Raw genomic sequence first — 27,913 nt, 5'->3', positions numbered from 1 at the left:
AGGGCGTGTTGAGCCTAAATAACTCTACCGGTAGATTGAAATTGGCTCGTGCTTTTCCCCACGACGAACAACGATGGACGTGCAGCACGACTGCGACTCGGACGAGTTGGAGATGCTTGAGGAGGAGGCTGAGGAGGTGCGTCGCAGGGCTGCTCCCCGAGAGAGAGGTGCGATGTAATATGTGCTGACAGGTACTTTCTTGCATATCAGGAACAAATAGAAGACTCCGAGATCGACCTTCTCGTCGAGCAAGGTGAGACTTGCGACCACCCATCCCTCTTTACATGCGAAAGCTGAGACGAGCCGCAATGCTCAGCTGCGCTCCTCTATCCGCCTGAGCGGGTCGATGAGATGGTGACGGAACTCAAGCAGCTAGGTTTGGTCCGCTTCATGCAGAACCATGTCGTCGGTCTCTCCAAGGACCGAGTCAAGGCGCTGATCATTGCCCTTGGTACCCTCTTGGTAGGTGTTCATGACTGTGCTCGATCGAATCAAACCGCTCATCGGTGCTCTTTCCCTGGTGCAGCCAAGTAAAATGCGCAACGACGATCTGCCGTTGGCCTTTTACGTGACGGTTCTCAAGACGGCACTTGCGCGCATCCTTCGTCGGAGAGAGAAGCTGCCGCTGTACAACACCGTCGATGACGTAATTGATCTCATCACCCGGTCGAACAATATTGTCGTTCTGGGTGGTGCGGGCATCTCGACGTCTTGCGGGATACCTGACTTTAGATCTAAGGTGAGATCTGTCTCATCTCATAACTATCTTCAAGCCTGCACGGAGCATATGCTCAAAGGGGCCCCTACAGGACGGAATCTATGCTCAGCTTCAAAAGGAGGGAAAGTATGACCTCGCGGATCCACAGGACATGTAAGTCGCTCTCAGTCATCGTCTTTCGTCTTGCATGCAGCGCTGACGGGGTGGAAAACAGGTTCGACAAGGAATACTTTTTGCAGGATCCTTCATGCTTCTTTTCGTTTGCGCACTCGATCTTTCCGTCCAATTTTGTCCCTTCGCCCTCGCATCGCTTCATCAAGCTCCTCGAAGAGAAGGACAAGCTGCTGCGCAACTATACCCAGAACATTGACACGCTCGAGGAGGCTGCTGGGGTGGGTCGTGCCCGCACACAAAGTGCTCGATCTGATCGTCCTCGGCTAACCACAAGTCTCTGCTCTAGATCAAAAGAGTCCTCCATTGCCACGGCAGCTTTGCCGAGGCACAATGCACAACGCCTGGGTGTGGGAGACGAGTGCTCGGGTCAGCCATCAAAGACGACATCTTTGCGCACAATGTCCCGACTTGCCCGGACTGTGCTGCAAGAGAGGAAGCCAAGAAGCTACAGCGAGCAAAGGCGAAGAAGAGCAAGGGAGGCTCGCTATGGGACGACAACGATGATGACGATGACGACAATGCCTTTCCTGGTCTGGGTGTCATGAAGGTGGGTCTATGTTCTATCATCGAGCGAGTCACCTCGTGGAGGGCTGATCTTCTCCTGCCATCAAGCCCTGCATCACCTTCTTTGGCGAGAAGCTCTCCGACGACTTTGACCATTGTAAGTCGCACAGTCAAACCGCAGCAAGTGAGACCTACTGAAGAGAATCAATCAGGCCTATTGGAGGACCGTGAAAAGGTAGATCTCCTCATCGTCATGGGCACCTCTCTCAAAGTGGCGCCCGTCTCTGAGCTCGTCGGTCACCTGCCCCACTCGACGCCTGTGATTCTCATCAACCGCACACCCGTCGTGCACATGGCCATGGACATCCAACTACTGGGCGATGCAGACATCATCGTGGATCATCTCTGTCGACGACTTGGCTGGACGCTTCCACCGCCCAAGCCAAATACCGATGTGCTGGGCGGCCAGAGCGCGGCGAAAGAGAGCGAAGGTGAAGGAGGCCCGGCAGAAGGGGCTATGAAACCCGAGAGACTGGCCGATAGCCACATTTGGCTTTTTCCCGGCGCTGAGGCCAACGAGCTCATCGAGGCATTCAAGACGGCAGACGACGAAGAGGGAGACGACGAAGAAGAACGCTCCGACTCACAGGGGCCGACTACGCAGGAGCTCCCTGTCCAGACGCAGACGCAGACGCCGAGCTTGGATCCTTCCCAGACTCGCTTTGAGGGTCCAGCACAATCTGTGTTGGAGGTCAACGGCGGATTGCAATCCGGTGCAAAGAGAGGCAGGAGTGACGAGGGGCAGGCTACCACAGCGCCCGTCCTCGAGAACAGGGACATTGTCAAAAAGCAGAGGAGGGAAGAAGAATAGATTGACGAGGACCGATGAGGATTTGTACAAGTATCGAGCCGCAATTCATCAGAGAAGAGTAGAGGTAGATCAGACCTGATGAGAGTTTCTGGAGAGGGGGGCGAGCCATTCAAGACGAGCAAGTCAAGCTCTGTGTGTGCAATGATTTCGACGCAGGACGAATTCCGACGAAAGGGAAACGAGCCTCTGCTTTTCTAGGGCTTGAGAAAACCGACGGTGGACCAGTATCGAAGCCACTTCTTGACATCGTCAGTCTTGATGGACTCGCACTTGCTCAACGTCTGACTGCGCTTCTTAGATTCGTCTGTCAGAAGGCGCTTGGGGCCCATTGCTTCTCGATCGGGCCCGAGCTTGGTCGACGCGATGGGGACAACGGCCTCGTAAAAGCCGGAAAGCTTCCAGGTGGGGAACTTTTCCGGCGACGTCTTTTGACCGGCGTCTTTGATCGAATCGACCCAAGTGGCATAAGGCACAAGCTTACCGCGTCCACCATTGGCGAGAATGGAAACTGCGGCTTGCATCACGTCGTCCCACTTCGCCGTACGTGGCGAAACGATGTGCAGCACCTCGGACAGCGATGAGGAGGGGGAAGACGATGCGACGAATTCGACGAGAGCCTTGGCGGCAACGTCGCTTGCGATCCAGCAAATGTCTTCATCAGGCATAGATGGGAGACAGCTGACGGTCTCGAATGACTTGAAGATGAGCGGCACCCAATCGCTTGTGGCCCAGGCGCCGTTGGTGTTGCTGCCGCTCATCTGGCCGATGCGGACGATCGTGGTCGGAATCTTGGCCTTTGACGAAGCAGCAGCGAGCAGGCGCTCGCACACAGCCTTGCTCTCGCCGTACCCGAAGCCAACAGAAGGGTAGAATGTCTCGAGGGGCAGTTCTGGAGCACCTGTGGGGCCTTCGGCGCCACGGACAGTCGCAATGGAGCTGGTGAAGACGATACGGGGCGGATGTGGACGGGTCGAGCGCAGGGAGAGGCGGATGAGATTGTTCGTGCCCTTGATGTGACTCTCGAAGCTCGACAGAGCCAGATTGACTACATCACAATACAGCGTGAGCTCCGAAAGATCTGTACACAATCGAAGGAAAGAACAACTCACAGTCCAAGCGCCAGGCGTTGTGGATGATGCACGTCAGGCTCATGGTCAGTTCACCGTAGGTTTCTTCGTCTATTCCCAAGTCGACTCGCTCGGTGTCGATCTCGATGAGTCGGACCTTGGGCGACGTAGCAACGGACTCATCCACACCCCTCGAGCGCAGGGCCTGGCGTTGCCGCTCCAGAAGCGAATGGCCGCGGCTGGACCGGTTGGCAGCGTAGACAGCCACGACGTTTGGGTCCTTGACAAGCTCATCGAGAATGTGGCTGCCCATGCCTCCCGTCGTGCCCGTGACGAGAATGGACTGGGTAGCGGCATGTCCTCTTGCACTTCCGTTTACTGCTGGTGCGGCAGGCGAACGAGTGGGCAGGTCTTTGGCGTACTTTTGCAGCATGGCCTCCATGGCCTGGACGTGCTTGGACGCATCGACGACCTGCTTTACATCGTCCTCTTGATCGCCTGATCCGCTGACGAGGTCCAGCAAAGCGCCCGCCATAGCACTGACCGTCGGGTTCGAATAGATGAATGTTGGCTGGAGCCTCTTGTCTGCAGCCTTGGCCACGACATTGCGGATCTTTGTCGCCTTGAGAGAGTCGGCGCCCATTGCAAAGATGTCCGTGTCGTCGTCAATTTTGCCAGAGCCGACGGCTTCACCCACGACTTGTCTGATGTAGTCGAGCGTCGATTCAGTCGTCCAGAGCTGGGGCACTTTGATGTCACTCTCAGCAATAGTTTCGAAGGCGGAATAGGCTGCTTCGATCTCGTCGTCATACAGCTTGACGATGGCCCCGCTCCGAAGTGATCCCTTTGATGTTCGCTCCCAGGGCTTGGCCTCGCTCGCTACAACAATCATCTCCTTGAAGAGGGCCGAGTGCGATGGCGCAAAGGCGTTAGCTATCGGGAATAAGAGAAGGAATCAGATGAGTTCAGCGAAAAACCTGGAGAGGTTCAGCCAAGTCAGGTAGACACACCCTTCTTGACCCATGGCCAAATGCGGTTGCGCAATTGCGCAACGTCTGCCTCGTTGTGTGACTTCAACGGTGTCTTCGGTTCTACGAGGAGGCCGACGTGAGGTTTCTGCCTGCCAAAGTAGAGGCACGCCTTGACGTCGGGACACTCGTCAATAATGTCGACCAGTGGACCCGGATTCGTCTTTTCGCCAGAAGAGTGCATGATTTGGTCGTCTGCCCTACCGACGATCCTGATGAACGCGTTCTCCGGATCCGACACACTTCCCTGGACGAACTCCACGACGTCCGAAGTGGCATACACCGCTTGCTCTTGGCCATCTACCTGGACTGAATCGTTGAGAACGTGGGGAACGAACCCAGGACGAGGACCAAGCAGTAGCTCATACTGGTCTTGTCCGACCGGCCTAAAGAACGGCTGCATCATGGCGTTGAGTCGAAAGGCTGAGCTGGTGTTGTCCTTGCAGGGGTAGCGTGTCACGATGCCGATCTCGGTAATGCCCACCGCCGTCTGCAAGCTGACGCCGGCGGCCTCGATTCGCTGTGCAGTCAAAGACGACAGAGGTCCTCCGCCAAAGGCACACTGCATGTTGCGCAGAACTTTGCAGGCAGCTTCGTCGCGCGACCAGGCGTCAAAGAATGAGGGCACAGCAATCAGGACTTCGCTTGGCAACGACACCAGCTCTTCAATGATGTTTTCTGGCGTGACGGGCTGCCGGGCGCTCAAAGTCAGTACTGTCGAATCGTAGAACACTCCTGGAAGAAGTGACTCACTTTGAGAGGGATGGCCTCCTTGCGCAGGTGCACCGTCCATCCTCCACCAATGAGGAAGAATCCTGAAAGGTAGAGGCACAGTGCATGGAAGGGTGGCAAGTGACCCACAAAGAAGGATCTTCCTACCAATGATCTGTCGCCCCACCATGTCTGTCTTGCCAGGGCCGCTGCGTGGAACTGCGTCAAGACGATTGGCTTGGGAAAGGAGGTCGTGCCGGATGAGTGCAAGATGGCGCACGGGGAATCCAAAGGCGCGTCAGCGGCGGGGAAGGGGGCGCCGAGGAAAGGCTGCGTCTCGAGGTTGTGTCCAAAGAGGAAGTCACGGGTCGGGTAAGGGATAAAGCTGATCGCCTGTTGCGGGCCAACCTGTTCGATGGCGCGATCAATGGCGGCGTCAACGTCGGGCGCGGAGCCGCCGGGACCGCGAAGGACAAATGAGGAGCCAGATGTCTTGAGCAGATGGGCAATTGCCTCTGCGGAGTTGTTCGTGCTGATAAGAAATGGCACAGCGCCAGCTCGGAGGAGGCCAAAAAAGACGGGGAGGTAGGTCTGGTGAGGTGCATAAGCAATGACTGCAACGACTGGTCTCGAGAATCTCTCGCCCTTGTCGCCACTGTTGATCTTCTTGAGAGGGGGAAGTTGCCCCTTGTCGAGGTCTGTGCCAAGGTACTTGCGGGCCACCTCACGCGCAAAGATGTGAATCGCCTTTCCTACAGTCCACTTCCATCGCATCTCGACGAGCTGGCCTTTGCCGTCGAGGTACCTTGCAAAGACCCAGTCGGGCGAATGGACGATGTGAAAGTCGATCATCGACGGTACCAGCATCGACCCGTCCAGTGGTGGGACCGTAAAGTTGCCATCGCCAGCAAGAGGAAGCGGCATGCCAGGCACCCCGCGCGCGGGCACAGTCGCCTCGACAGGGACGTGGAGCTGCGACGTCTCCCAGGCTGGCGCTGTCATCCTGTCTGCGAGAGAGAAGCAAAGTCTTCGAGGGCTCTTGTGTGTGTGTGTGTGTGTGTGTGTGTGTGTGTGTGTGTGTGTGTGTGTGTGTGTGTATGTGCGTATATGTGTATGTGTAGGAGCGTGTGCGTGCTGCTGATGGGGAGGTGTTGGGGAGAAGACTGGAGGTCAGACGGGCCCGATTGGCGGTCTCTTATAACCCTTTTCCGAATGGTCCTTGAACGGAGCGTACGCCGCGAGGCTCTGTCCGATGTAAGAAAGGGCACCTTGGCATGAAGAACGACCGCGCCTCGGCTTCTTTTCCGCTCTCGCCTCGTTTTCTACGCCCGAAGCGCACGCCAAAATCGACGATTCTCAAGTCAGGAAAGCAGGCTGCGAAAGGTAGGAAGCATCCGGTCAGTTGCTATCGGGGTGCGACGACGTATCCATCTTGATCGCAATTCCACGTAAAGCGATCTGACAACGTAAAGCGAGCAGCACGAGCTCGTTCAAGCGCAATGTAGAGAACAAAAGTACTGGACTTTGACACGTAAGTCCGCTTTACAGGCCGCCGGGACTATTTCAGCCTGGAAATTAAAGAGCCGGTGGGTAGGGACACGGGCTCTGGGGAAGATGACCGAGCCTACCGAGGTCGAAGTGCGCATGAAGCTCATCGGAATTTCATGTGATGTCCCGCAACAGCAAAACACTTTGTATGTCGTCTAGGGTACAGTAGAAACATCAGAGGTTATAGCAGACAAAGGCAGCTTTTAGAAGGGAAAGCGTTGTCAGTATTCTTTAGACGCCTAAAAAAAAGGGCGCTAGAAGAGCTTTGGACCGTGCGCGGGAATCTTGTGCAAGTCCCCGCGGCTTTCGGCAGGCTTATTTCTAGTTCTTCTTTAGTCAACACTCACGGGAACCTGGTTGGGCGTTTTCGACGAGCTTCTTGTCCTCAGAGTCCTGAGCACCCTCCTTCGTCATGGCCTCTTCGGCAGACAGAAGAACGAGCTCGTCGAGGCGCATGGTGCGCTTCAGGTAGGCCGATCCCGCTCGGATTGTTTCGGTTTCATCGAACGGCAGCAGGCGATTGAACGCCACCTCTGGGCCGAACTCTTCGATTCGTTTCTGTCCGGGAAATGCAAGTCAGCGTTCGGGTTCATCTCAATGGGGGAAGGAAAGAAGGTCGAAAGTCACTTTGAGGGAAACGACAAAGGGCATGACGCGCTTGTCCTTAATCAGGCCTTCCGAAGTCAGGCCCTCCCTCATCTTGACCTCGTCGATCTTGCCTGCCTTTTCGTCAAAGTTGTCCTTGCACACCTTCACCGCCGCATCCTGCCACGCGGGGAAGCTCTTTGCCACGTAGATCTTGACACCCTTGGGCTTCTTCTCATCGTACGGCTTGAGGGTCGCCGTCTTTCCCTTTGCCTTGCGTTTGACAATCGCAATTTCGGCGTCACGGATCGACTTGATGAGGCCACGGATGTAGCTTGCGGCGTCGGCCATGTGTTTGTCAACGGGCTTGGTGACCTGTGGGAAGCGCGCATTCTGCACCGACGTCGTCTCGCCCAGGATGCCTCGCCATATGTGCTCGCAAAAGTGCGGAGCGATGGGCATCATGAGCAGGGCTTGAGTTCGGATCCAGACGAGGACAAGGTCGACATGCATGCCCACGTCGGCTGTTGCCTCCCTGTAAAAGTCGCGCGCCGTCTGGAATTCGTAGAAGCCGTGCTTGACGGCCTCCTTGTACAGCGCATCGTCGTAGAAGCCCTTGACCGACTCGATGAGCGTGTTCATGTCGTTCTCGAAGGCCTGGTCCCAGAAGCTGTCTTTTGGCCCCTTTCTTAGGTTGTCCTTGTTGTCCACCTGCTCCTTGCACCAATCGAGGAGCGTATGAATACGCAGAATGTTGGCATTTGCGCTCTTCTCTTCGAAGTTGGCGTCTTCGATGCCATCACCCGCATCAGCCAGGCTGATTCGGCAGGCGTCGGCGCCGAACTTTTCCACGGCCTGTCGCATCGTCAGGGCGTTGCCTGTGCTCTTGGACATCTTCTTGCCATTCAGCATAAGGTGGCCGTTCGTACGCATAGCCACAGGCCACTGGTCTTCGGGGAAGAGGGCGGCGTGGTTGTAGACGCAGAACGTCAGGTGGTTGGGGATCAGGTCCTTGCCGCTCGAGCGCAGATCCATGGGGTAGAAGTACTGGAACTCGCGCTGGAGGAACGTCAGCTTCTCCTTGGGGATGTCGGTGTTCTCCGGCATCTTTCCGTCGCTGAGGATAAAGTTCCAAACCTCGTCGGTGAGTTGCTCTGGTCGAATGCCAATGGGACCGGGGATCATCGAGCCGTCCTCGTGGCCGCCTTGGAGATGGTGGGCGATGGTGTAGTAGGACATGTAGATGGTCGAGTCACTGAGCGATTCGACAAGGAATTGCGGGTCCCAGGGTAGCTTGGAACCAAGGCCGTAGCTTCTTGCACAGGCCCACTGGTGGAGCCAGTCGAGAACCTGGTCGAAGTTGTTCCTCGTCTCGTCCTGGAATAGATTCATCCGCGCAACGAGCGTCTTGGCCTGCTGCTTCCAAGACTCCTCGCCGTAGTCCATGTACCACTGATCACACAGAGCCACGACGCACTCGTCTGCACTTCTGCTCACGATGCGTCCCTCTGGCTCGGCATAGGGGAACGCCAGTCCGGCTGCAATCATCTCATCGCGCACTTTGTTCTTGGCCTCCTGGACATCCATGCCCTTGAAAGAGCCGACGAGCATCTTGCCGTTATAGAAGCCCTCCTTGTACGCAATCTCCTTTGCCTCGGCCAGCTTGACGGCGTCCTTTGGTGACTGGATCTTGAGCTGCTTAACGAGCGTCTCTGCAGTCACGTCGCCGTACTTGGGCGTGTTGATGACAGGGATGATTTCCAGAGCGGCCCATTGTGGGTCAATCTTGTAGTACTCTGCCTTCTTGCGCAGCTCCATCAGGTTGGCGTAGTCGTCTGGCGAGTCCGAAGGCACCGAAGTGACGACGCCTGTTCCCTTGCCCGGAAGAACACTCTCCATGGGCAGGATGTAAACCTGGCCGTGGTGGGCAAAGGGTGCGTTGATCTTGGTACCGATGAGCTTGTTACCCTTGATCTTGGCAAGGCATTCGACCTTGCCTCGCTCCTGCGTGGTTCCCTGGAAGGCCATGTTGCGAGCGGCTCGCTCAGTGCACAGGTACACGTCTTTGTCGTTGATTGTAAACAGGCCGTACTCGATATTTGGCCCCACGTAGCAATTGGTCTGGCCGTACATCGTCTCTGGTCGGAGCGTCGCGGCGATGAAGAAGACCTTCTTGCCCTGCGTCTTGGCATCGACCTCAGGTGCAGCCTCTGCACCCCACTGCACTACCTCCATCTTGAGGGCAGTGTACTCCTGTGGGCCCAGAGCTTCTCCCTCGGACCGATCGTGGTCCATGCAGGGTTGGCCGTCCTTTGGCGAGTAGATGGTGTACCGCTCGCCAAACTTGATCTTGTCGAGAGCCTTGAGCTTGTTCATCTGCCAGCGCACAAACGCGTCATAGTACGGGTTGATGTCCGTTGTCAGAAACGTCCTCCTCCAGTCGATTCTTGCGCCCATCGCCCTGCAGTCGTCCTTTGCAATGGGTGGGAAGTACTCGAGCCAGTAGCGCCCCTCTGCGAACTTGTGAATCTCCTCGCGGGGCACGCCGATGCTCTCGAGAATCTGGAACTGGTACTTGAGACCGGTGTTCTTTGCCGCCACCTTGCCCTTTGTCGCCTTGGCCACATTGCTCTGCGTGAGGCTCGAAGTCGAAGCGTCCGTGTCGATCTTTGCATCTTCCACCTCCTCCTCGTCCTTGTACCCCGACAGGTCCTTTCCGAACATCTCAATCTCGCGGATCAGCTTGTCAGCCGAGGCTCGAATGGGCATGCCAGTGGCATGGAAGCCAAGGGGAAAGACGGCGCGCTTGCCCAGCATGCGCTGGTAGCCATCGAAGAAGTCGACCTTGGAGAGCGAAAAGGCGTGGCCGAGGTGGAGCGAGCCATTCATGTAGGGAAAGGGAAAGGTACCCAGCCACTTTGGAAACTTTTTCCGAATCTCGGCGGGTGACAGGTCCTCGAGGCCCTGCTCCGTTGTCATGGGGCTGTCGACCTCAAAGGCCTTTGCGTCGGCCCACTCCTTTTGGTATTTTTGCTCCAGCGACTTGAGAAAGTCTCGCTTGGACGTCTGCAACCGTCACGGTGCAAGCCTTTCAGTGACAGTCCTGAACAACTACTTTGAAAAGGGTATGGAGGAAAGAAAAGGACTCACATTCTCGAGCTGAATGGGACCGCCGCCATTGGGGGCAGCAGGAGCGGCCTCGGTCTTAGCCGGAGGCATGGTTGCAAATGTGCGTATCGGGCTCCTGAGCGGTGAAATCCTACGGCCGCCAGCAACGGCGGTTCTCCAGAGCGATGTCGTCGTGAGAAGTTGTCTTTCTCCTGTGGCGGCCCTGAAGTCGTTTCGGAGAACAAGCCTCGTTGTTGCTAAAGGAGTCAGAAAGGAGTCAGACAAGAAGAAAGAAAAAATAAAAAGGGAGGGCGACAGAAGCGCGGACGCCTAAAAATTCTCCACGTGGTTGGCGACAAGACACAACTCCTTCGCGCGACCTTGATCGCTTTCTTCGCTCCAAACTGCTCATCCAACAGCAGCAGCAAAGATGGCGTCTTCCAACTTGGGCATCCCTGTCCGACTCCTGCACGAGAGCCTGGGCCACATCATCACGGTCGAGACAAAGGGAGGGTACTCGTACCGCGGCCAGCTCTACGACGGTGAGTCAGAGCAGCGATGGTGCAGTTGCGTCCGTTGTGCTGCATGCTAACATCGAAGCGCGCATTCTCACAGCCGAGGACAGCCTGAATGTCGCCATGAAGGACATCACCGTCACGGCGCGCGATGGCAAGCAATCGAAGCTCGAAACTGTCTACATCCGAGGCTCCATGATCCGGTGAGCTGCCTCTCTCCTCTTACTTCTGCCTTGATGCGACGAGACTGATACTCGCGGATCGCAGGTTCATCGTGGTACCAGACATGCTGCAGCAGGCGCCCATGTTCAAGCGGGTCGGGCCGAATGCGATGAAGGGCCGAGGTATCGGAAGCGCCCGAGGTCGCGCGACAATCATGCGAGGTGAGCAGCGGATCGAGGGAGGGACAGACAGTCATACACGATCGTTCGCTTTTCCTTTCCAGAAACTGACCCTATCCCTCTTTAATCCATCCACAGCTCAGAGCAGGCGTGGTCGCGGTGGTGCTGCGCCTCGAGCGGCTCCTCAGGGCATCAGACGCTGATGGCAGTCTGCTCCCTTGCTAAAGACAAAAGAGAAAGTTGCATCTTCCCATCACCCCTGTAACAGTACCGACACACCCAATCTCGAAATCGGCCAACTCCAGCCCAGATTCTCTTTGTCTTTTTGCTGTGATGATGATGATGATGATGATGATGATGATGAAGGGATACGTAGATTACATTACATGATTAGCGCGGAAAAAAGTCTTCGACTCGCACGGGGGTGGAAGGGGGAAAGGAGAGGGAATTTCAGGAAGATGTCGATGAGAGGAGCGTCACGTCACGGGGGACCGCATCAGGCGGATGATCCTCTTGAGCTCCTGCTGGACCTCTTCGACGGCACCGTCCTGTCGCTTGACCACTGCCTCGTTCTGTTCCAAGAGCTTGACGAGCTCCGCCACGGGTCCCTCGACCTGCTTTATCGCTCTTTCCCTCTCCCTTTCCAGCCTCAACAGGACAGCCTCGAGCCCACCGCTCTCTTCCTGCCGCTGCCTCATCCTCTCGAGGGCCTCCTTCATCGTATCGGCCATCTTTTTCGCATCAGCGGCATTCTCCTTGACCTTGCTCCCATTCGCGCTCCGCAGCTCCACCATCTCGCGCTCCCACAGCTCCCTCGTCGTCTTCCAGCTGTTGCTGATGGCCTCGTACTGGGCCTCTGCCTTTTGCTTCCTGACGCGCTCCTCGCCGAGCTCGGCCTCGACCTGGCGCACGCGGGTGCCCCACTCGCGCGACGCTTTCCCCAGGTCCTTGGCTTCCGTCTCTGCCTTTCGGGCACGGCCAAGGGCCTCCTGGACCTGTCGCTCCTTGCGCGCAACCATCTGCCCGCTCGCCTCGTTTTCCGCCCGGGACCGGCCCAGGGCATCCTTTGTTTCATCGAGGGTGCGCTGCAGTGTCGTACTGTTACGCTGCGCCGTCCGGAGCCCCGCCTTTGTCACCTCGAGCGTCGCCTTGACCTCGGCCAGCTCAGCCGTGAGCTGGTTCAGCACCTTGCTCGTCCCTCCTGCGGCTGCGCTGCTCGTCGTGGGCGAGGCGACAGCTGCGCCATTGCCTGTGCCTGTGCCTGCGCCACCACTACCACCACTACCAGCTGCAGTAGTATTGGAAGCGGCACCCGTGACAAGACCGTTGGGCACGGCCGCCGCACCGCTTCCCGACACGCGCCGACCCTCGCTGGCAATGGTGGGCGCCGAGAAGCCGCCGCCCAGGGCGAGGCTGCTCTGGTTGCCCTCCTTGACGGTAGCGAGACCGAGCTGGTTGACGGAGCTGATGGGCGAGCGAAGCGCATTGTCAGGCGTCGTCGATCGTCCGTTGCTGCCCGTCGGCGTCGATGATCGGATCCAGGACCGGTCGGCAGCGCCCTTTCGCGGGACAGGCCCCGTCGCCGAGGGCCCTGGGCTGGGCGACCGCGGTTCTTCCTGCGCGTCAGCGGCCAGCGAGCTCGTCGACGTCGTCCGCTTCCTTCGGCCCGACGACGAGGAGCTGGCGAGCGTGACAGTCGTCGAGGGGATGATCGCCTTTGAATCAAGGGACAGGCGGCCACGGGTCCTGGGCGACGCGGTGCTGCCGGCGGACGTGATGCCGGCCTTTTGCTCGAGCGACTGGATGAGGGCGTTCTTGTGCCGCAGGACATGCTGCAGCTCCTGCACCTGGCTCCGCAGGCTCGTCTTGTTGTTGCTGTTGTTGTTGGACGTGGCGGCGTCGGCCCAGGCACCTCCGCTCGTGGCACTCGAGAAGCTGGCTCGTGAGCTGGCCCGTGGTTGTCCATCGGCAGTGACGTTATTACTGCTGCTGCTGCTGCTGCTCCTTCTGCTCCTTGATACTGGCTTTACCGCAGTCGAGGAGAAGCGATGCGAGGGCGTCGACGAAGCCGCTTCCTCCTCTTCCTCTTCCTCCTCTTCGGACGGAAGGACGAGGGCGCCTGTCCTTCGCACTTCGTCGAGGGCCTGTCGAAGCAGTCTCAGTGGTCAGAAGAAGAAGACTATCCTCTCCTCTGCATCGCACACCACTCACCGCAAGGACAGCAATGTTCTCCGACCAGGGCACCAGCGGCGACTCTACGGAGCCAGCGGCCCTTCCCCGTGCGCATTCGTCGGCAGCCCATAGGAGATGTCTACATGCATGCGGGTCCAGGAGTGATGAGCGACATTGACAACGACAAGGAAAGAAAGAGAGACATGAGACCAGGAGGAGATTGCTCACCCTTCAATCGAGTGCTGGTCCGATGGCGTCCGCGCGACAATGCCGAGCCAGTTGCCCTTGCTCCTGCCGGCCAGCTCGCAGAGCTCGCGTGCCTCACCAGCGCTCATCGCCAGCGGCCGGGGCACCAGCACGGCCCTCTCTGCGCGCAAGGCCGACGAGGCATGGTGGAACCGGGCTGCATGCGGCGAGGCAACAAAGACGGCGTCGATGGTCGGCAAGGCGAGGAGCTCCATCAGGGTCCCAAATGTCTCCACGTCTTTCCCAGCCGAGGGATGGATATGGGCATCGACAAAGGCTCGCGACGTCGTCTGGCTCGACGACGATACGCAGGCGATGCTGTGCTGTACCGTGCTGCTGTGTGACCGCAGACAAGGGGAAAGCATACGTAAGCGTGACGTCTCTCGAGAGTAGCAAGGCAGTCCTTCAGCTACCCACCCTGAAGCGACCGGCGTGGCTCGAGATTGGAGCTCGGCTACGAAGCTCGCTGCGACGGAGCCGCAGCCCACGATGCCCCATCGGCTGCATCGAGCGAAAGTAGCAGGTAAAGAGCAGGGGCAAAAGTCAGCTTGAACCAGCAACATTCGGCGCGCAGGGGTTGACGCACCATTGAACGTCGGACGATGGCATGAGGAGCAACGCCGAAGAGTGTCCATGCGCTCCCTTTCGTAAGTAATGAAGATGATCAGGGCGGACCTTGCTCGTGCGCCACAGGGCTCGACACAGCTGGCGAGGCTTGGGAAAGATTCGCCTTGAATTTAAGGTTGGGCCAGGCTGCTCGTCTCGAGGCGTGAGTGTTCGTGTCGTGAGGAAGAAGAGGACAATGATGAAAATTAGGGACGTGAAGACCGACTCGCACTTTCCAATCTCAATCTCCACGCTCGACAACTCAGCGAGGTCCCGATCTAGCGGTCCGTGGCCGAGATTCTCGACTGAGTTGGGTCGGAAATGAAGCTTGCGAAAAGGAAGAGAGAGAGAGAGAGAGAGATGGAGGAGAAATGAGGCAAGAGCTCGGTCCGCACTCGATCGTACAGGACTATCACTACTAGTGACACGACCCTGGAGCTCCTAGTCTGGTGCCAACGACTTTAATCAAGGGACAGGTTAGGCTTTACAGACGCAGACAGGAACATTCTGCCGTCTCTTGAATTAGAGGCCAATTTAAGCTCTTTTTTTCTTTCTCTATCGACGTATATTGGATCCACGTGTCCTCCCCAACGATGGAGCCGCATCACTCCTCTCCGCGACGACACCGACGACGACGGGACAGGAGCAGCAAGACGCTCTGTTTTTGAGAGGTGTCCTGGCTGTGCAAGAAGGCGTCTTTGTTGAATTCAGGTGGAAAGCGTGCATCAAGTTGATGAACAAACGATGCGATGACGATGCGAAGGTGCATGTATGCCACATCGTCGATGGGGCTGCTCGTACGGCCAAAGGGCAGGTAGGCGACCTTATTCAGCGTCGCTACGTCCTTTTGGAACTGCGTGGGTCGGAGCTGCTCTGCAAACCAGCGTCGTGGGTGAAACTCGTTTGGCGTCGGCGAAAAGTTGCGAGCGTCGCGCTGCATCACATGGAGCGGGATCGTGACCGCAACATCGCGTGGAAGCGTGACATTGCCCTTGCGAAGCGGGAGAACGAGACCAGACGGGGGCGTGACGCGCTGATGGAGACCCACAGAGGCCAATGGCGGGTGCAGGCGCATTGTCTCGTCAATGACGGCGTTGAGCATAGGGCAATCATTGGCCGTAAGCTGATCAATGTTCGAGGGAAACTCCTTGGCTGAGCGCGCACTTGAGCATCAGGGAAGAACGGTAAACTCCGTGCAAGAGCATGCGACTCACATCCGGCGACGCAAAAGACCTCGTTGCGCACAGCTTGATAGCAGTAGGGATCGGCAACTAGGTGGTAGAGCACCATGGCGAGGACCTCGGACATTGCCGTCGCAGCTGCAGCCAGGGCAAGGGCAACATTGCCGTGATGGTCCTCTGGACCGAAAAGGCAGCTCAGCACATTGGGAGAAGCACCCGAGCCAATCGTCTTTTCGATCCAGTCGTTCCAGCCTCGAAGTGGGTCGCGCAGAGCAACTCCAAAGTACGGCACGTTGCCTAGGATCGAGCGTTGGCGAAGCGCGCGTTCGACAGCCTAAGCAAGTCGAAGATCAGCTGAAGCCGGGGGATAGCCAACTTGACAAGAAGACACATACAATCAACCGTGAGCTCTCAGGTCCTTCGTTGAGCACGTTGGGGCTTTTCGAATAGGCAAGAGAGCACAGTGCATCGAGCGAGGCGCACAGGCTCCATCTCCTAACATTTACCGGCTCCCCGTTTCTGGAAGCGGCCTCGAGCTGTTTCATGAGTTCTCGCGTCGTGGTGATCAATCGGGGCCCGACAAATTCGCTCCTGGCCCTTCCGTCTTCGAGACTCAAATGACGATGCGAAAGGAAGAGCAGGCCACGGTATGCGATTTCAAGCCGAGGTCCCTTGCCACAAGGACCACAGTTGTCCAATACGACGTCGACGGCGCCTGGGTCGTTGATGGACACCTCTCTAGGCCCGATTCGGACCATGTCGCCGTATGTGCTATGAAGATGCTCGCTGTAGATGCGATTCTCACCCATTACATCAACCAGTATCCAAAACAACTTTGACGACGCCAGCGAGATGGGTCCAGGTATGTGGCAGATGCGGTGGAGGAACAGACGGTACACCGCCATGTAGATCCAGAGGTCGACGAGGTAGATGTAGAGAAGCTGCACCACTCGAACATAGACTGCCGCCAGTGGCAGATGACTCTCATGCCAGTAGGCCACCGAGAAGGGGTACGACCAGAAAGCAGCGTACGCGACAAAGGCCCAAAAAGAGTCGTAGTCGTTGCGGAGGAAGTGAATGTACGAGGCGAGGGCGAAGATGGCCACGGGGCCCGCATGCACCACGAAGTTGAACGAGAGGAAAAAGTAAGAAGCCATGACGGTGATGGCGCAGACCCGTTGGGAATGGACATTGTAGAGGACACAGTTTATATAACTACTCATTGGAGATCTTGCTGTCTTTTCGCTCTACTTTTACAACTCTGCCATGTTGACGAATGGGTCAATAGGAGTGAAGTCACTCTCACTGGAGTGAGAGACGAGAATAGTAGTGACTGGCTGGGTGAATGCAGCACCCGATCATTCGGCCGATGTGCTCCACATTGGAAACAAAGCGGTTGACGGCGGCTGCTACACTAATGTTGGCGCCCAGCATCTAATGTCTGGCTCTGGACTGCGCAAAGGCGGTATTACCGCCGCCTATCCCCGACTGCATGACGGACCATGCGTTTCCGCCCTTGCCGTTTGAGATAGTGGTGCGTGCTCGCAATAGCCGAAACCAAAGAGAGAAAGAAGCGCCGCTAATAATTGCCATCAGTCTCTCATCCTCGAGCACTTTATCCAGCTTTCACCGCGCGAACACGGCCGGTCCGTCTGTCTCTTGAGCCGCTCATTTCTCAACCTGGGAAGAAGAGGGCTGTACAGCCATATTGTGCTGCGCTTCGAGCGCGATGAGCGTTACTTCGTCTGGTGCATGTTGCGCAGTGGGCCTCAGGAGCCCGGACGTCCCCATCCCTTAGCCACCCTCGTCCGCTCCATTGAGAGGCGCGACGAAGACGTCTCCGTCGCCTCGCCCACTACGCTGGTTCTGCTTGGAAAGCTGTTCAGATATCCAAAACACCTGCTCGAGCGCCTCGAATCGGCGCGTCTGCTGACCTACTTTGACAATCTCGACGTCGTCAGCGCCTTTGTCTCTTCTTCTGATGCCCAGCTTCCCATGGCCATCTCGGCAGAGATGCGCTTCTCCAATCGAGGTGATGCCGCTGCGAGGCCTGTGCCCGAATCACTCCATCTACTGTCCTCGAGAATCGACGAGGCAGCGTTTGTTGCCGCCGTCAACGAATACCCACCTACGCTGCAGCGCGTCTGTGTCAGCATCTTTCCCTACCTCGACCAGAGGGTCCCGCCTCGTCCCTCGCCCGACACTCGGAATCTGCCCAACGCAGCCGGTCGTCTCCGAATCGAATCGTACCCAGGTGTCATCCGGACCCTGTATGAAGGCCTGGCCAGACGGCCGCACCAGCGAGAGGGACGTAGCCTGAAACTCCTCGTGCTTCGCTACGACCGCACCTGCGGCGAGTTCTGCATGGTCCCGAGATGCGCCCAGCATCCCGGAAGCCCGTACCGGAACCACGTCCGCCCGTCGGAGGAAAAGGGATCGTGGTCGGAAGGAGCGGGCACGAAGCTCGTCACCGTCTGCTGCGATTGGGGTCAAGCAGCACCGACGTCGTCTGCCAGGGACGTAGCCCTTGACAAGGCATTTGTGAAGCGCATCTGGGAACGCATGGTACGTCATGGTCGTGTTACGTCCTTGTATTCCAATGCTCATTGAATCGCCTTCTAAAAAGCTGCACGAGAAGGAGAGCGTTTGGCCCGAGGTGCCAGAGGACGATACTCAGCCCGTGACGCATCAGTCCTGGACAGCCTGAGCCGCGCTCTTGCTAATGGGCACCCTAAGTCAGCAGGATCTTCAATCAAGGAGGCCACCGTCGAGCCATGGTCGGACAAGTCGGTGCACCTCTCAGAAAGCAGAGAAGTCAGAGGAGCTAGGGGTATGCTAGGCATGCTTGGGTCTGTCGCCCATCTCACATAACAAACGGACATGGGAGAGAAATGGCAAGAGATACAATTGGAGAAAAAGAAAGAAAATGGTATGGTGTGCCTGATAGAGGAAAGAGAAAGGTGGGGGTATCCTCGAAAGTAAAGTGGAATGGCGAATGTATACTCTACAGAGAAGCGAGTCTGATACTGCTGATATAGTTATCGTTGCTGTTGATGGTGGTGATGGTGGTTGCCCAATTCGGCCAACGAAGGTGCCTGTCCTCCAAACGTGGCTTGCGTTCTGGTCCTCGGTGGAGACGAAGGCACCGCGGGTCGGTCGACTTCTTCCCACGTCGAGCCGGCGTCGCTGTCTGAGACCACCGAATAGGCACCCGAGAGGCTTTCATCGTGCTGTAGTTGCTGGGAGAAGTTTGGGGACTGCTCTACTTGCGGGTGTGTGGATGAAGAAGCTGAACGTTGCATCGACGGGGGAGACGACGGCCGAGACGACGCATCGGCTGCTGCCCTTGTTGTGCGATTGCTTGATGCATTCGAAGCCAGTCGCACGTCGTGCCTGCGCATTGAAATCTGGGGCGAGGCACCCGAACGACCACCTCCATTGACAAATTCAAATGTGCCCTCCGTACGCGGCGTGGCTGTCATATGCGAGGAGCCAAGGTTTTCTTCCATCGGTGAGTCAACTTCACCGTCCTCCGTCTCCCTTTCGACTTTTTCACCGTCCCCTTCCTCTTTTCCCTCTGCCTGATCGTGCAGGTTGCTATCGACGTCCGCGTCTCGTCCGTCGGTGGAGCTTTCGGAAAAGCTTTCCAAGGCCCTCTCGTCTTCTTCGTCGTCCATGTCGTCTTCCATCCATTTGGGAGGGGCCTCGAGGATGGAAAAGATCGTCTTTGGCAGCTCCTTGACCCGTTGGACGAGGTCGCTGAGCGACGCCTCGTCCTGACATAAGAATCCGAGAAGCATCGACGGGTCGAGACTCTTCATCGGCATTCGTCGTGGTCGATCGCAGTGAAACGAGGCCAGCTCCTGCTCACCATACGCATGCGCCCACCACTCCTCTGCCGCTTCCGTCTTTTCTTCTGTCGCGGCATACGGCGGTGGATGGCGGAACGGAACGCATGATCGTACATGATGAGGATCAAGGTAGAAAAGGCTTGCGCCCTGATAGCCGACAAAATAGTACGACGAACTTGGTCGTCCGCCAGCGATTCCGACAGATTGAGGGAATGTGAACGTTTTCTGCAAGGGAGAGTTGGCGAAGAATTAGAAGAGACTCGGAAAAAAGAGAAAAGTGAAGCTCTTACCTTGACGGATTCGTAGTAAGTGGGATGGACCCCGTCCAGACCAAGACGAATGCCAATGAGAATGAGCACCGGTCTGCTCCACTGCTTCTTTGGCCATACGCCAGGCGTTTGAGCGGCCTGTCTGACCTGGTCGAGGTAGACGGCGCCGTCGGTGGCGACACTGACGCCAATGCCGCAATGTGGGTAGTCGTCGACGAGCTTCTTGATAGCACCTGCTGCCGTGCTGGGCCCAAACCACTCTCCGACTTCTTTCCCCAGTCGCTTGCCCTCTCGGGCCATGCGATGGACGCCAAAGGGGCACGCCAGGCTGGGCTCGTCCATGAACCAGGAGATAATCCTGACATACGAAGCGTACTCCGTCCTTGCCCTCCGCCAAGCGTCGTGGGCCTCTCGATCCTCCTCGATCGAGGGAGCTGCATTCGAAAGCGCGGGAGCGGCACTTTGCCTTCGCCAGTCTCGGCCCAGATGCGTGTCGATGAGAGCATTTGCCAGCACGCTCTGACCCGTTCGTAGCATGCATCCCCACCCGGCATCCGTCGTCAAACCGGATCGGCCTCCCAGCCCGACGGCCTGCGCTGCGGCCGTTGCGCGTCCCCAGAGATTCGGAATGCCCATCTTCTCGCCAAGGCTGCCACCGCCGCTGTTGGAGCCCGGAGAGGTACCCGATGGTGTGGGGATGCCCAATGATGCGCCAAGCCCAGACTGTTGCTGTGAAGGCGAGACAATCACGCCGAGAGCATCGGTACTTGCATTGCCCTCTCCCGTGCGGCGACCAAGCCATCCAGTACGAACGCCAATCGGCGTTGCTGGAGAACCCGTGTCGGCATTTGCTGCCGCCTGCTGAGCTGCTTCGGCAGCAGCATTCTCGGCCTGGGAGGAAATGGACCCATCTCGGGCGATGGGCACAAAGTGCGAACGGTAGGTGCACCATACCCGAGAGCAGAAGTCGACCTGGAATGACGGTCCAGCCGGCAATGTTTTGTCGTGCACGGACGAAGATGCGGAAGCGCCTCGCGTCGGTGCGCTGACGAAAGGGGTACCGGCACTAGTCCCATTGCTGCTGCGAGAATGACCTGGTACGGGCGAGGTCTGAGGCGTCGGAGGGTTGCGAGCGACGACGTGATCGTTGCCGTCGTCAACTTCCACCTGCGGTTCAGGTGTAGAAGGTCTTTTGGCTTTGCGACCGAGGCTCCCTCCTGTGGACGCCGACGCAATCGAGGGCGACGTCTCGCGTGTCCTCCTCGCGCTGCTGTTGGAGCTTTCATCGTCGCCATCCAGGTCCATGTGATGATGCAGAGGCGATGAAGAGCTCTCACTGCCGACAGTCGCCTTGGACGCGCCTTGTTGAGCCGTCTTTGGTGCTCTTGGTGAAGCCCCAGAGATCTCAATCGATGGTCCATGCACCTGCTGCTGTTGCTGCTGCCGTTGCTCAGGGCTCACCACGTCCGTCTTTGGACCGTGCCACACTCCCAAGAGCCATATGCCCTCATCGTCATTCTGTTCGCCTGAGTCGAGAAAGTAGCGCAGTGCCCGATCGAGGCCACTTCTCGCCGAATTTCCTACGCCGCCCGTCGCTCCATCTGTGCGATTCCTACCAGTGTTCGAAAGACTCGACAGAATGCCACCACCTGCCTTCGTCCGGGCTCCGCTCGTGGGGCTTGTCGACAAAGCAGACGTCGAGGGTGAAGTGACGTTAGTGTCGGCGAGATCGCTCGAGGAAGGGCCCTTTTGCTGTGAAGTATCGGGGCGTGTAGGCGGTGACACCGATAGACCAGGTGATGGTTGTACGCCTTCGCTTCCGATCATGTTCAGCAGCCAACCGCTGAGGCGCCGAGGAAGGCCGCCCTCTTCGGACTGGTCTAGGTTGGGTGGATGCAAAGGTTTCGACCTCTGCTGGCTTTCCTCTTCTTCCTCGGCTATGCCCAGACCAAGTCTCCTGCTTGAGTTAGACAGCGTCTCGGGCTCGGGTGGCGATGACGCAGAGACAGGAGGAGGGGGAGGAGGCCCAGTGGCGGCCGAAGATGTGACGCTGGCATAGCTCTCCATGCTGGCCCTCGCAAGTCCCTGCGGCCCCTCACTTGTCTCGGAAGCATCGCTGCCCTTGTTTCCCTTCTTCTTCTTTGCCCAATTTGGAAGCGTCGCAGTTCGGCCAAGCATCCCACCTGTCTTCTTGGCTCCAGTCTCCTGCCTTGCCGTTGAGCTAGTGCTCGCCAAGCTGTCAGTCGATCGCATTGCTTCGTCATTACTCCTGTCCCGCTCCTTGCCGAAGAATGTCCTGCTCGAGATGCGCCGCACAATGCCTTTCCCATTGCTTCCACCGCCACCACTGCCTCCGGGCTGCGCTCGCAACATGGGCGACGTCCGAGTCGCATTCGAGCCGTCTGACACGGGCAAGCTAGACCGGCTGCGAGAGAACAGCCTCCTCCTTTCCTTAGGTGGGCTTGGTGGGAGCTCGTCGCGGTTGATTCTGGATGACGTCGACGATGAAGGCATGGGCTCTGCGGAGTGGTCGACAAAGTTGAATGCCGAGTACACACTTCGCCGGCTAGCGCTCCTTGCCAGCATCGTGAAGCTGCTTCGAGGCGTGGTCTGCGGTGCATCGTCGATGCTGGACACGGCCGCGCTCGGTGATCTCCACGTAGAGGAGCGCGGCCTCTCCTTGAGTGAAGACGAGGGCGGCGACATGGCGTCCGCTGTCTGGGGTCGGGACGAGGATGGGGATGGCGTGTTGAATGACGAAGATCGCGGCCGATTGGACTTGCTCGGACTCTGCGGCGGCGGTGATGAAATGGAAGCCATTTGGCTGGATCCCCTGTTCCAAGCGCTCGGTCCTGCTGCCCCTTCGCCCGAGGTGGCGTCGGCCTGCCGCTTCGCCCTCCTCCCGGAACCTCCGAGGTAGGATGAATGCGAAGAGCTGGCGATGCTGGAGCCGCTTTGGCTCCTAGGCAGACGTTCACCGGCTTGCCCCTCTTCAAATGGTTCCTGCAATTGGTGAAGAGAAGGCGAAATGTGCGGAGTTGATGAGAGATCCTGGTCAGCGGCGTTTGTTGAATCTTTATGTGCTGGTGCTGACGGCTGCGGTTCGATGCTAATGGCCTCAAAGTCGTGTGCAAGTCCATCCTGAGAGCTCAAACTCTCCTCCCTGACTGATCTTGAGTCTGGCCCGGGAGGCGAAGAAGAAGGCGATGTATCGCTTCCGCGCTGAGTGACGGGCGCAGCGGTTGATGGCGGCTCCCACACTGGAGACGATCCCAACATTTCGTCTATCCTGTCACTCCTTTCCTCTTGTTGTTCATGTGCCCCGCCTTGGCTCCGTTCCCCAGCGGCGCCACCATCCATAGTGGCCCGCTCCGGTGTGTCTCAACGTACGAAGAGAAGACGCGTTGATCGAGCCGACGAAGAAGGTAAAGGGTGGATGGAGGTGATCGACTGAAACAACGTTGCTCCTCAGTCCCAGTCTCGTGCCTGGAATGAACTTGTTCGATGGCGGACAGTGGTGCGATCTGTCGCAACTCCTTTAAATTAGGCTAGGTTGTTTCAGAGAGGCGAATGGTCATGAAACGGTTCGGCGGTCCCCCAATCGTGATGCAGATTGGGGTGTCGAGCGACGTTGCTCCTCAGTCCCAGTCTCGTGCCTGGAATGAACTTGTTCGATGGCGGACAGTGGTGGCAGGACTGTAGCGTTCAGACGACGCTCACGCGGCACGTGGACCCAGGCCGAGAGACCAACACCAATTCGGCGCGTTTTGTTTTTTTGGACCTAATAAAATTGCAGCAAGAGACCAGATCACTGTAGTCCACCGGTCAATCAAGCTTCGTTCCGCGAGCGTCAGTGGCCCCCTAGCCATGGCGCGCTTCCATCGCGACAGGGACTTGGAACAGTTCGATGGGAGCAATGACATTACCGCGGCCAATCGAGCGAGTTTGTCGCCCACAAAAAAGGCCTCGAAGAATACTCCCTCGGACGAGGCTGCCGCGCTCGAAAGCCTCCGAAAGCGAATGGCTGGACGTGAGTGAGCGCATACAACGGTCGTAGACACCGATTACAAGCCCCGAGCTGATGGATGAGTGACCTAGCCTCTAGCGCCAAGGCCGGTCTGTCGACGGACCAAGACGAGATCAACCGGAAGATCTACGAGGCTTCCAAGGGCTCCAAGTTCTTCGAAAACGAGAAGATGAGGGACGAGAAGACGACACAGCAGATCGAAAAGATGCTCAGAAAGAGGGACGAGATGCTGGGGCAAGTTCTCGAAGGTAGTGCTGCGTGGAAGACGCTGGAGCACAAGATTGATGAGCGGGTATGTAGCTGTGAGGCGCTCGTCGGTGATGCTCGATTGATGGCCTCTTCTTCTTCTCTCTCCTGTCAGGCTATTCAGCTGGAAGCGACAAGAGACTTTTCCCGAGTGATCCTTCACGCCGATATGGACATGGTCAGTGTTCTCCTTGGCTATTCTGGCGCTGCCACTATGGAAGCTAAGCTGACTTGCATCACAGTTCTATGCAGCTGTCGAGCTCAAAAGAGATCCTTCGCTCCTCGGAAAGGCCTTTGGCGTCGGCTCGGGCGTGCTGGTAACGGCAAGCTACGAAGCGAGGAAATTTGGCGTAAGATCGGGAATGGCTCAGCACATTGCTCTCGCGCTATGTCCACATCTCATCATTGTCAAAAACGACATGGCCTCGTACGTCGATGCGTCGAGGTCTGTGATGGAGATCATGGAAGATTACGATCCGACGCTCGCTCAAATGAGCCTGGACGAAGCCTACCTTGATGTGACACCCTACTGCGACATGAACGATCTGACAGTTGACGAAGTCGTCGCACAGCTGAGAGAAGAGGTCAAAGAGAAGACGAGCTTGACGGTATCTGTCGGTATTGCACCCAATAAGATGCTCGCAAAGATCAGTAGCGACAAGAATAAGCCGAATGGCCAATTCCGCGTTCCACCCGATCGCAACTACATCATCGACTTCATGCACGATTTACCTTGTCGAAAGATCCCAGGGATCGGACGGGTGACGGAACGGATCCTATCATCGCTCGGTATCGAGACTTGCGGTGATATCTGGACGCACCGCGTGATCCTCAGCCTGACACTCTCTGGCAGTGAGGGCATAGATTGGCTCTTGTGTGCCTACCTCGGCTTGGGGAGCAACAACGTCGAGCCTGGCAAGCGTGGCGAACGGCGGAGCGTGGGTCGCGAGCACACGTTCCGACCGACGAGCGACATCCCGACCCTCCTCGAGATGCTCCGGGCCAGTGCGGACCAGGTCGCCAAGGATCTCGACCGGCTCGACTATCGGGCCAAGACGATCACGTTGACATGCAAGACGGACACCTACCGACGCTTTACGCGAGCGCGGACCATGGTTAATTACACGTGGAAGGCAGACGACCTCTATGCAATCACGTCCAAGCTTCTCGAGACAGAGATCGAGGCGAGGCGAGGCCCCTTTGCGCTGCGCCTCATTGGCGTCCGGACGAGCGGGCTGAAGGATCTGCGCGAACCGGAGAAGGGAGGCATCAAACGCATGTTTGAGCAGACCGCTGCCTCGTCGTCGGCAAACAAGAGGGCCAGGGAGGAAGGCGAGGCAGAAGACGAGGATGAGTTGCTGCAGAGGGCGCTCAAGGCTTCCATGGTAGACGTAGTCGCGTCGATGCAGGGGCGCCGTGCAAGAAGTGAGGAGGCAGAAGAAGAAGAGAAGAAAGAGGAGAAGGTGGAAGAGGGAAGAGAGCATGCCAGGCAGACAAAGGACGAAGGTCAAGAAGAGAAAGAAAAGGGGCTGGTCAATCGACAGGAGAGCGTCCAAGAAGGCGAGCCCTCCGATCACGATCAGAGTGGCGTGGCTTGTCCCATCTGCAATCGAGCCATACCGAGGACCGATGACGAAGGAGAGGAAGCCATCAATCTGCGACTCAACGAGCACATTGATCTTTGCCTCTCAGGTCAGCGCTCCGACCCAAAGTCGGGCGAAGAGGGGTCTAAGAAGAAAAGGAAGCTGGGAACCTTGGACCGCTTCGTCCAGCGGGCCTGAGGACGCGTGCTGAAGACATACAATTTGCAACAAGAATGATGACGACGCTGCATGTAAAGTACTGTACTATAACAATCTGATGTGCCTCTGTTCAATAGTATGCTCCTGCACCAGCATAGCCGTCGCCGGTCTCTTTCCCTCGCTTTGACGGCGCGTTGCTGGCACCCTCGCCTTCAAGATCCAGTCGCCGCATGCCATCGGACACATAGCCCAAGGAGCCGGGCCCAAAAGCCGGCAGCGGCAAGCCGAAAGGTTTGATCGTCAGCGCGGAGCGACCTGCGGGAATCTTGGCTTGCATCGCTGAGACAGGCGGCAGGGGCTTGAAAAAGACCGTGTCGTTCAGCTTCTGATACGAGGCCAGCCAATGGTCTAGATCCTTCTGCTCTGTCTCCCTTTCCATTCTCCAATATCTCCTCGTCGCATCCCCTTTGCTGCTCTTTACAGAGTTTCTGATCTTGCCGGCTTCATCAAGCTGGTCCAGCGTCGACCTAGCCAACTTGAGATAAACGATTGCCTCGCCGTACTGCTCGCGAAATTCGCCTGCGTCAATTGCCAGCCACCTGTAAGCCTTGCAGCGATGCAACGTGGCCGTCCTTCTAAGGTGTTTGAGTAGGCTGCCTGCAACTTCGTCTGTTGAGGGACCATTGCTTGATGTAGAATGAGAAGAGGTTGAAGGCGAATTCGAAATGTCTTTAGAAGAGCCACCGCCGCTGCCGCCGCCGAACCTGTTCTTGAGGCTTTTGAATGCGCCTCCACCACTGCTTTTGCCTGCCCTTGTGCCTCCGTTGGTGCCAATGTCGTGGATGTCGATGACTTCTTCGGCAGCGACTGAGCTTTTTCTGGAAAAAGTCTTGCAGAGACTGCTTGCATTCTCGGCTTTCTCGACAACATTGAGGTGTAACTTGGCCAGTACCGAGGGAGACGGGTGCGATTTAGGCAGAGGGGGTGCCTTGAGCTGTTGGGTCGTCTGCTGGATGATGGTCGGAGTCAGAAGATGACGAATCGACAAGGCTGACGCTTCCGCCTCCGCTAGCCTGCCAGGGGAGTCAGTAAGGCTGAGACGACAAAGTAGAAACCCCGATCACCTCACCTGGATAGTGCACCGAGTATCTCTTTGCTGGTGTCGAGTGGTCGTCCGCTCGCGCTCAGCCGGCCAGCACCGACCTCCATTTCCCAGTCGGGTATCAGCTTCTGCGCAACAAGATCAAATACGGCAGTAGCCTTTGTCATAGACTCGATGCTCGTCTTGAGTGTGCCGTCCTTGCCCTTCATGGCCTCATCACTGATCGTCTGCTTGCGGTTTGATTCGTACGCACCCAGCGCTGACACCTGCGAGCTGGCCAGGTTGCAAAGCGCCATGCCGTATGCGAGGAGCACAAAGACAAGCTCGTAGTAAACCCCAGAAACGGCTGTTCGCCCCTTGCTGGAGCCCACATTGCTGAGGAGCTGCGACGAAGCCGACGAGGCAGAGAGGACCGATCGCCATGCAAAGACAGGTTCGGAGCGCAGGAGAATGTCGTCGGTACGCAGGCAGGTGTGGACGGCGATGAGGTGAGGTAGGTATGACTCAATGGCCTGGATGACGCTCATCCAGTCTTTTTGGGTGTGCGCGTCGAGCGAGGCGCCCTCATCGTCCAAGTCGTCTTCGGCACTCGACGAGACAGCAGGTGCCTTGGCGTTGATGCCTTTGAGCACGTCCCGAAGGCGTGCGCGCAGCTCAGTCGCTTGTGACACCTCCAGCGAGAACTGTGTACTGAGCAAGTAATCAGCGTACGACAATGGCGCCGTGGTCGGCAACTCAAAGGCGTACATTGCCTCGCGCGATGACTGCCCGACAAGGAACGACTTGAGCCTAGTCCAGGAAAGTCGGCCGTCCTACAGCTTCTCGCACGGACGGAGTCATCTCGACGTAGAGACGGACGCGAGCTCACGTGGCGAAAATTGCTCAGCGCTCCGCAAACTCCCGCGAATTCGTGCATGTGGCGGCGCGATACCCCGGGCACATTATCAGTCAAGTTTCAGTCATCGAGGCGACGAAAAATTGGGCGAGACTGAATTCAGAACGGCTCTGGATCTGAACTCTGACTCGTCGGTCTCGCTGGTCAGTACACAGCACCGTCACGCCTTGGTTCGTCAACCCCTTTCCTCTCAACGCAAAGGTGCTACGCAGGGCAGAGCAAACCGCAAAGAAAGGCGACGAGCGCAGTGACACAAAGCGTAGACGTCTCGACCCAAGAGCTCCTCGTTCGTGACTCGCACCGACTGAGCAGAAAAACCCTTGCCACACGCCCAGGCGCGCTGCCATCAGACTTAGTTAAATTCAGGGAAACCCTCAATACCGCCACCGTCGTCCGGCTACTTCTT

General features: G+C 57.4%; 10 protein-coding genes across 10 annotated transcripts; 4 read left to right on the top strand and 6 right to left on the bottom strand.

The window, feature by feature from the left end:
• Positions 1-61: 61 nt before the first annotated feature.
• FA10DRAFT_241542 (SIR2-domain-containing protein) lies at positions 62-2,336 on the top strand. Its single transcript, XM_025519253.1, has 9 exons — positions 62-136; positions 211-253; positions 317-462; positions 527-739; positions 810-871; positions 933-1,110; positions 1,179-1,439; positions 1,505-1,553; positions 1,609-2,336. Exons 1-9 carry the CDS (start codon positions 74-76, stop codon positions 2,265-2,267), a joined length of 1,674 nt encoding a protein of 557 aa, XP_025377865.1. The 5' UTR covers positions 62-73; the 3' UTR covers positions 2,268-2,336.
• A 125-nt stretch (positions 2,337-2,461) lies between these two features.
• Positions 2,462-5,997, bottom strand: FA10DRAFT_230703 (acetyl-CoA synthetase-like protein; the record flags this gene model as incomplete). The annotated part of the gene is made up of 4 exons (XM_025518829.1): positions 2,462-3,312; positions 3,377-4,267; positions 4,345-5,053; positions 5,116-5,997. 4 exons carry the CDS (start codon positions 5,995-5,997, stop codon positions 2,462-2,464), a joined length of 3,333 nt encoding a protein of 1,110 aa, XP_025377864.1.
• Positions 5,998-6,681: 684 nt separating this feature from the next.
• On the bottom strand, positions 6,682-10,591 carry FA10DRAFT_267113 (leucyl-tRNA synthetase). The gene is made up of 4 exons (XM_025521780.1): positions 10,357-10,591; positions 7,249-10,272; positions 6,969-7,179; positions 6,682-6,821 (listed from the first exon to the last, which is right to left on the bottom strand). The coding sequence occupies exons 1-4, from the start codon at positions 10,423-10,425 to the stop codon at positions 6,796-6,798; spliced, it is 3,330 nt and encodes a 1,109-aa protein (XP_025377863.1). The 5' UTR covers positions 10,426-10,591; the 3' UTR covers positions 6,682-6,795.
• A 168-nt stretch (positions 10,592-10,759) lies between these two features.
• FA10DRAFT_219833 (Sm-like ribonucleo protein) lies at positions 10,760-11,337 on the top strand (the record flags this gene model as incomplete). Its single annotated transcript, XM_025518537.1, has 4 exons — positions 10,760-10,856; positions 10,930-11,032; positions 11,097-11,212; positions 11,309-11,337. Coding segments are annotated over 4 exons (345 nt in total), but the record flags the coding sequence as incomplete, so codon positions are not given.
• Positions 11,338-11,646: 309 nt separating this feature from the next.
• FA10DRAFT_260458 (hypothetical protein) lies at positions 11,647-14,197 on the bottom strand (the record flags this gene model as incomplete). Its single annotated transcript, XM_025520022.1, has 5 exons — positions 11,647-13,314; positions 13,382-13,481; positions 13,571-13,924; positions 14,006-14,089; positions 14,175-14,197. 5 exons carry the CDS (start codon positions 14,195-14,197, stop codon positions 11,647-11,649), a joined length of 2,229 nt encoding a protein of 742 aa, XP_025377861.1.
• A 601-nt stretch (positions 14,198-14,798) lies between these two features.
• FA10DRAFT_260457 (cytochrome P450) lies at positions 14,799-16,532 on the bottom strand (the record flags this gene model as incomplete). Its single annotated transcript, XM_025520021.1, has 3 exons — positions 14,799-15,346; positions 15,409-15,709; positions 15,771-16,532. The coding sequence occupies 3 exons, from the start codon at positions 16,530-16,532 to the stop codon at positions 14,799-14,801; spliced, it is 1,611 nt and encodes a 536-aa protein (XP_025377860.1).
• A 267-nt stretch (positions 16,533-16,799) lies between these two features.
• On the top strand, positions 16,800-18,401 carry FA10DRAFT_267110 (hypothetical protein). Its single transcript, XM_025521779.1, has 3 exons — positions 16,800-16,909; positions 16,972-17,940; positions 18,002-18,401. Exons 1-3 carry the CDS (start codon positions 16,868-16,870, stop codon positions 18,080-18,082), a joined length of 1,092 nt encoding a protein of 363 aa, XP_025377859.1. The 5' UTR covers positions 16,800-16,867; the 3' UTR covers positions 18,083-18,401.
• Positions 18,272-23,186, bottom strand: FA10DRAFT_267109 (hypothetical protein). The gene is made up of 2 exons (XM_025521778.1): positions 19,517-23,186; positions 18,272-19,451 (listed from the first exon to the last, which is right to left on the bottom strand). The coding sequence occupies exons 1-2, from the start codon at positions 22,853-22,855 to the stop codon at positions 18,414-18,416; spliced, it is 4,377 nt and encodes a 1,458-aa protein (XP_025377858.1). The 5' UTR covers positions 22,856-23,186; the 3' UTR covers positions 18,272-18,413.
• Positions 23,110-25,768, top strand: FA10DRAFT_120676 (DNA/RNA polymerase). The gene is made up of 4 exons (XM_025517918.1): positions 23,110-23,525; positions 23,594-23,814; positions 23,884-23,946; positions 24,011-25,768. The coding sequence occupies exons 1-4, from the start codon at positions 23,363-23,365 to the stop codon at positions 25,547-25,549; spliced, it is 1,986 nt and encodes a 661-aa protein (XP_025377857.1). The 5' UTR covers positions 23,110-23,362; the 3' UTR covers positions 25,550-25,768.
• FA10DRAFT_301874 (hypothetical protein) lies at positions 25,548-27,473 on the bottom strand. The gene is made up of 2 exons (XM_025525037.1): positions 26,640-27,473; positions 25,548-26,583 (listed from the first exon to the last, which is right to left on the bottom strand). The coding sequence occupies exons 1-2, from the start codon at positions 27,359-27,361 to the stop codon at positions 25,641-25,643; spliced, it is 1,665 nt and encodes a 554-aa protein (XP_025377856.1). The 5' UTR covers positions 27,362-27,473; the 3' UTR covers positions 25,548-25,640.
• Between the last annotated feature and the right edge of the window lie 440 nt (positions 27,474-27,913).

The sequence above is a fragment of the Acaromyces ingoldii genome (genome assembly GCF_003144295.1).
Source record: "Acaromyces ingoldii strain MCA 4198 unplaced genomic scaffold FA10scaffold_3, whole genome shotgun sequence".
NCBI classification, from domain to species: Eukaryota; Fungi; Basidiomycota; class Exobasidiomycetes; order Exobasidiales; family Cryptobasidiaceae; genus Acaromyces; species Acaromyces ingoldii.
Note: the sequence above shows the minus strand (reverse complement) of the source record. Positions and strands in the feature narration are given on the sequence as shown.

What these genes read in the sequence shown, in the direction of transcription:
- FA10DRAFT_267109 (XM_025521778.1), bottom strand. Translation starts at nt 22,855, where the DNA reads ATGGATGGTGGCGCCGCTGGGGAACGGAGCCAAGGCGGGGCACATGAA. An exon ending in CTTACTACGAATCCGTCAAG is followed by an intron (nt 19,452 to 19,516) that starts GTAAGAGCTTCA and finishes TCTCCCTTGCAG; the next exon opens with AAAACGTTCACATTCCCTCA.
- FA10DRAFT_120676 (XM_025517918.1), top strand. Translation starts at nt 23,363, where the DNA reads ATGGCGCGCTTCCATCGCGACAGGGACTTGGAACAGTTCGATGGGAGC. An exon ending in CCGAAAGCGAATGGCTGGAC is followed by an intron (nt 23,526 to 23,593) that starts GTGAGTGAGCGC and finishes TGAGTGACCTAG; the next exon opens with CCTCTAGCGCCAAGGCCGGT. An exon ending in TTCACGCCGATATGGACATG is followed by an intron (nt 23,947 to 24,010) that starts GTCAGTGTTCTC and finishes CTTGCATCACAG; the next exon opens with TTCTATGCAGCTGTCGAGCT.
- FA10DRAFT_267110 (XM_025521779.1), top strand. Translation starts at nt 16,868, where the DNA reads ATGACGGACCATGCGTTTCCGCCCTTGCCGTTTGAGATAGTG. An exon ending in CCTTGCCGTTTGAGATAGTG is followed by an intron (nt 16,910 to 16,971) that starts GTGCGTGCTCGC and finishes AATTGCCATCAG; the next exon opens with TCTCTCATCCTCGAGCACTT. An exon ending in AGCGCATCTGGGAACGCATG is followed by an intron (nt 17,941 to 18,001) that starts GTACGTCATGGT and finishes CCTTCTAAAAAG; the next exon opens with CTGCACGAGAAGGAGAGCGT.
- FA10DRAFT_267113 (XM_025521780.1), bottom strand. Translation starts at nt 10,425, where the DNA reads ATGCCTCCGGCTAAGACCGAGGCCGCTCCTGCTGCCCCCAATGGCGGC. An exon ending in GTCCCATTCAGCTCGAGAAT is followed by an intron (nt 10,273 to 10,356) that starts GTGAGTCCTTTT and finishes TGACGGTTGCAG; the next exon opens with ACGTCCAAGCGAGACTTTCT. An exon ending in CCTTTGTCGTTTCCCTCAAA is followed by an intron (nt 7,180 to 7,248) that starts GTGACTTTCGAC and finishes TTTCCCGGACAG; the next exon opens with AAACGAATCGAAGAGTTCGG.
- FA10DRAFT_241542 (XM_025519253.1), top strand. Translation starts at nt 74, where the DNA reads ATGGACGTGCAGCACGACTGCGACTCGGACGAGTTGGAGATGCTTGAG. An exon ending in CGACCTTCTCGTCGAGCAAG is followed by an intron (nt 254 to 316) that starts GTGAGACTTGCG and finishes CGCAATGCTCAG; the next exon opens with CTGCGCTCCTCTATCCGCCT. An exon ending in TACCTGACTTTAGATCTAAG is followed by an intron (nt 740 to 809) that starts GTGAGATCTGTC and finishes GGGCCCCTACAG; the next exon opens with GACGGAATCTATGCTCAGCT.
- FA10DRAFT_301874 (XM_025525037.1), bottom strand. Translation starts at nt 27,361, where the DNA reads ATGTACGCCTTTGAGTTGCCGACCACGGCGCCATTGTCGTACGCTGAT. An exon ending in ATACTCGGTGCACTATCCAG is followed by an intron (nt 26,584 to 26,639) that starts GTGAGGTGATCG and finishes CTCCCCTGGCAG; the next exon opens with GCTAGCGGAGGCGGAAGCGT.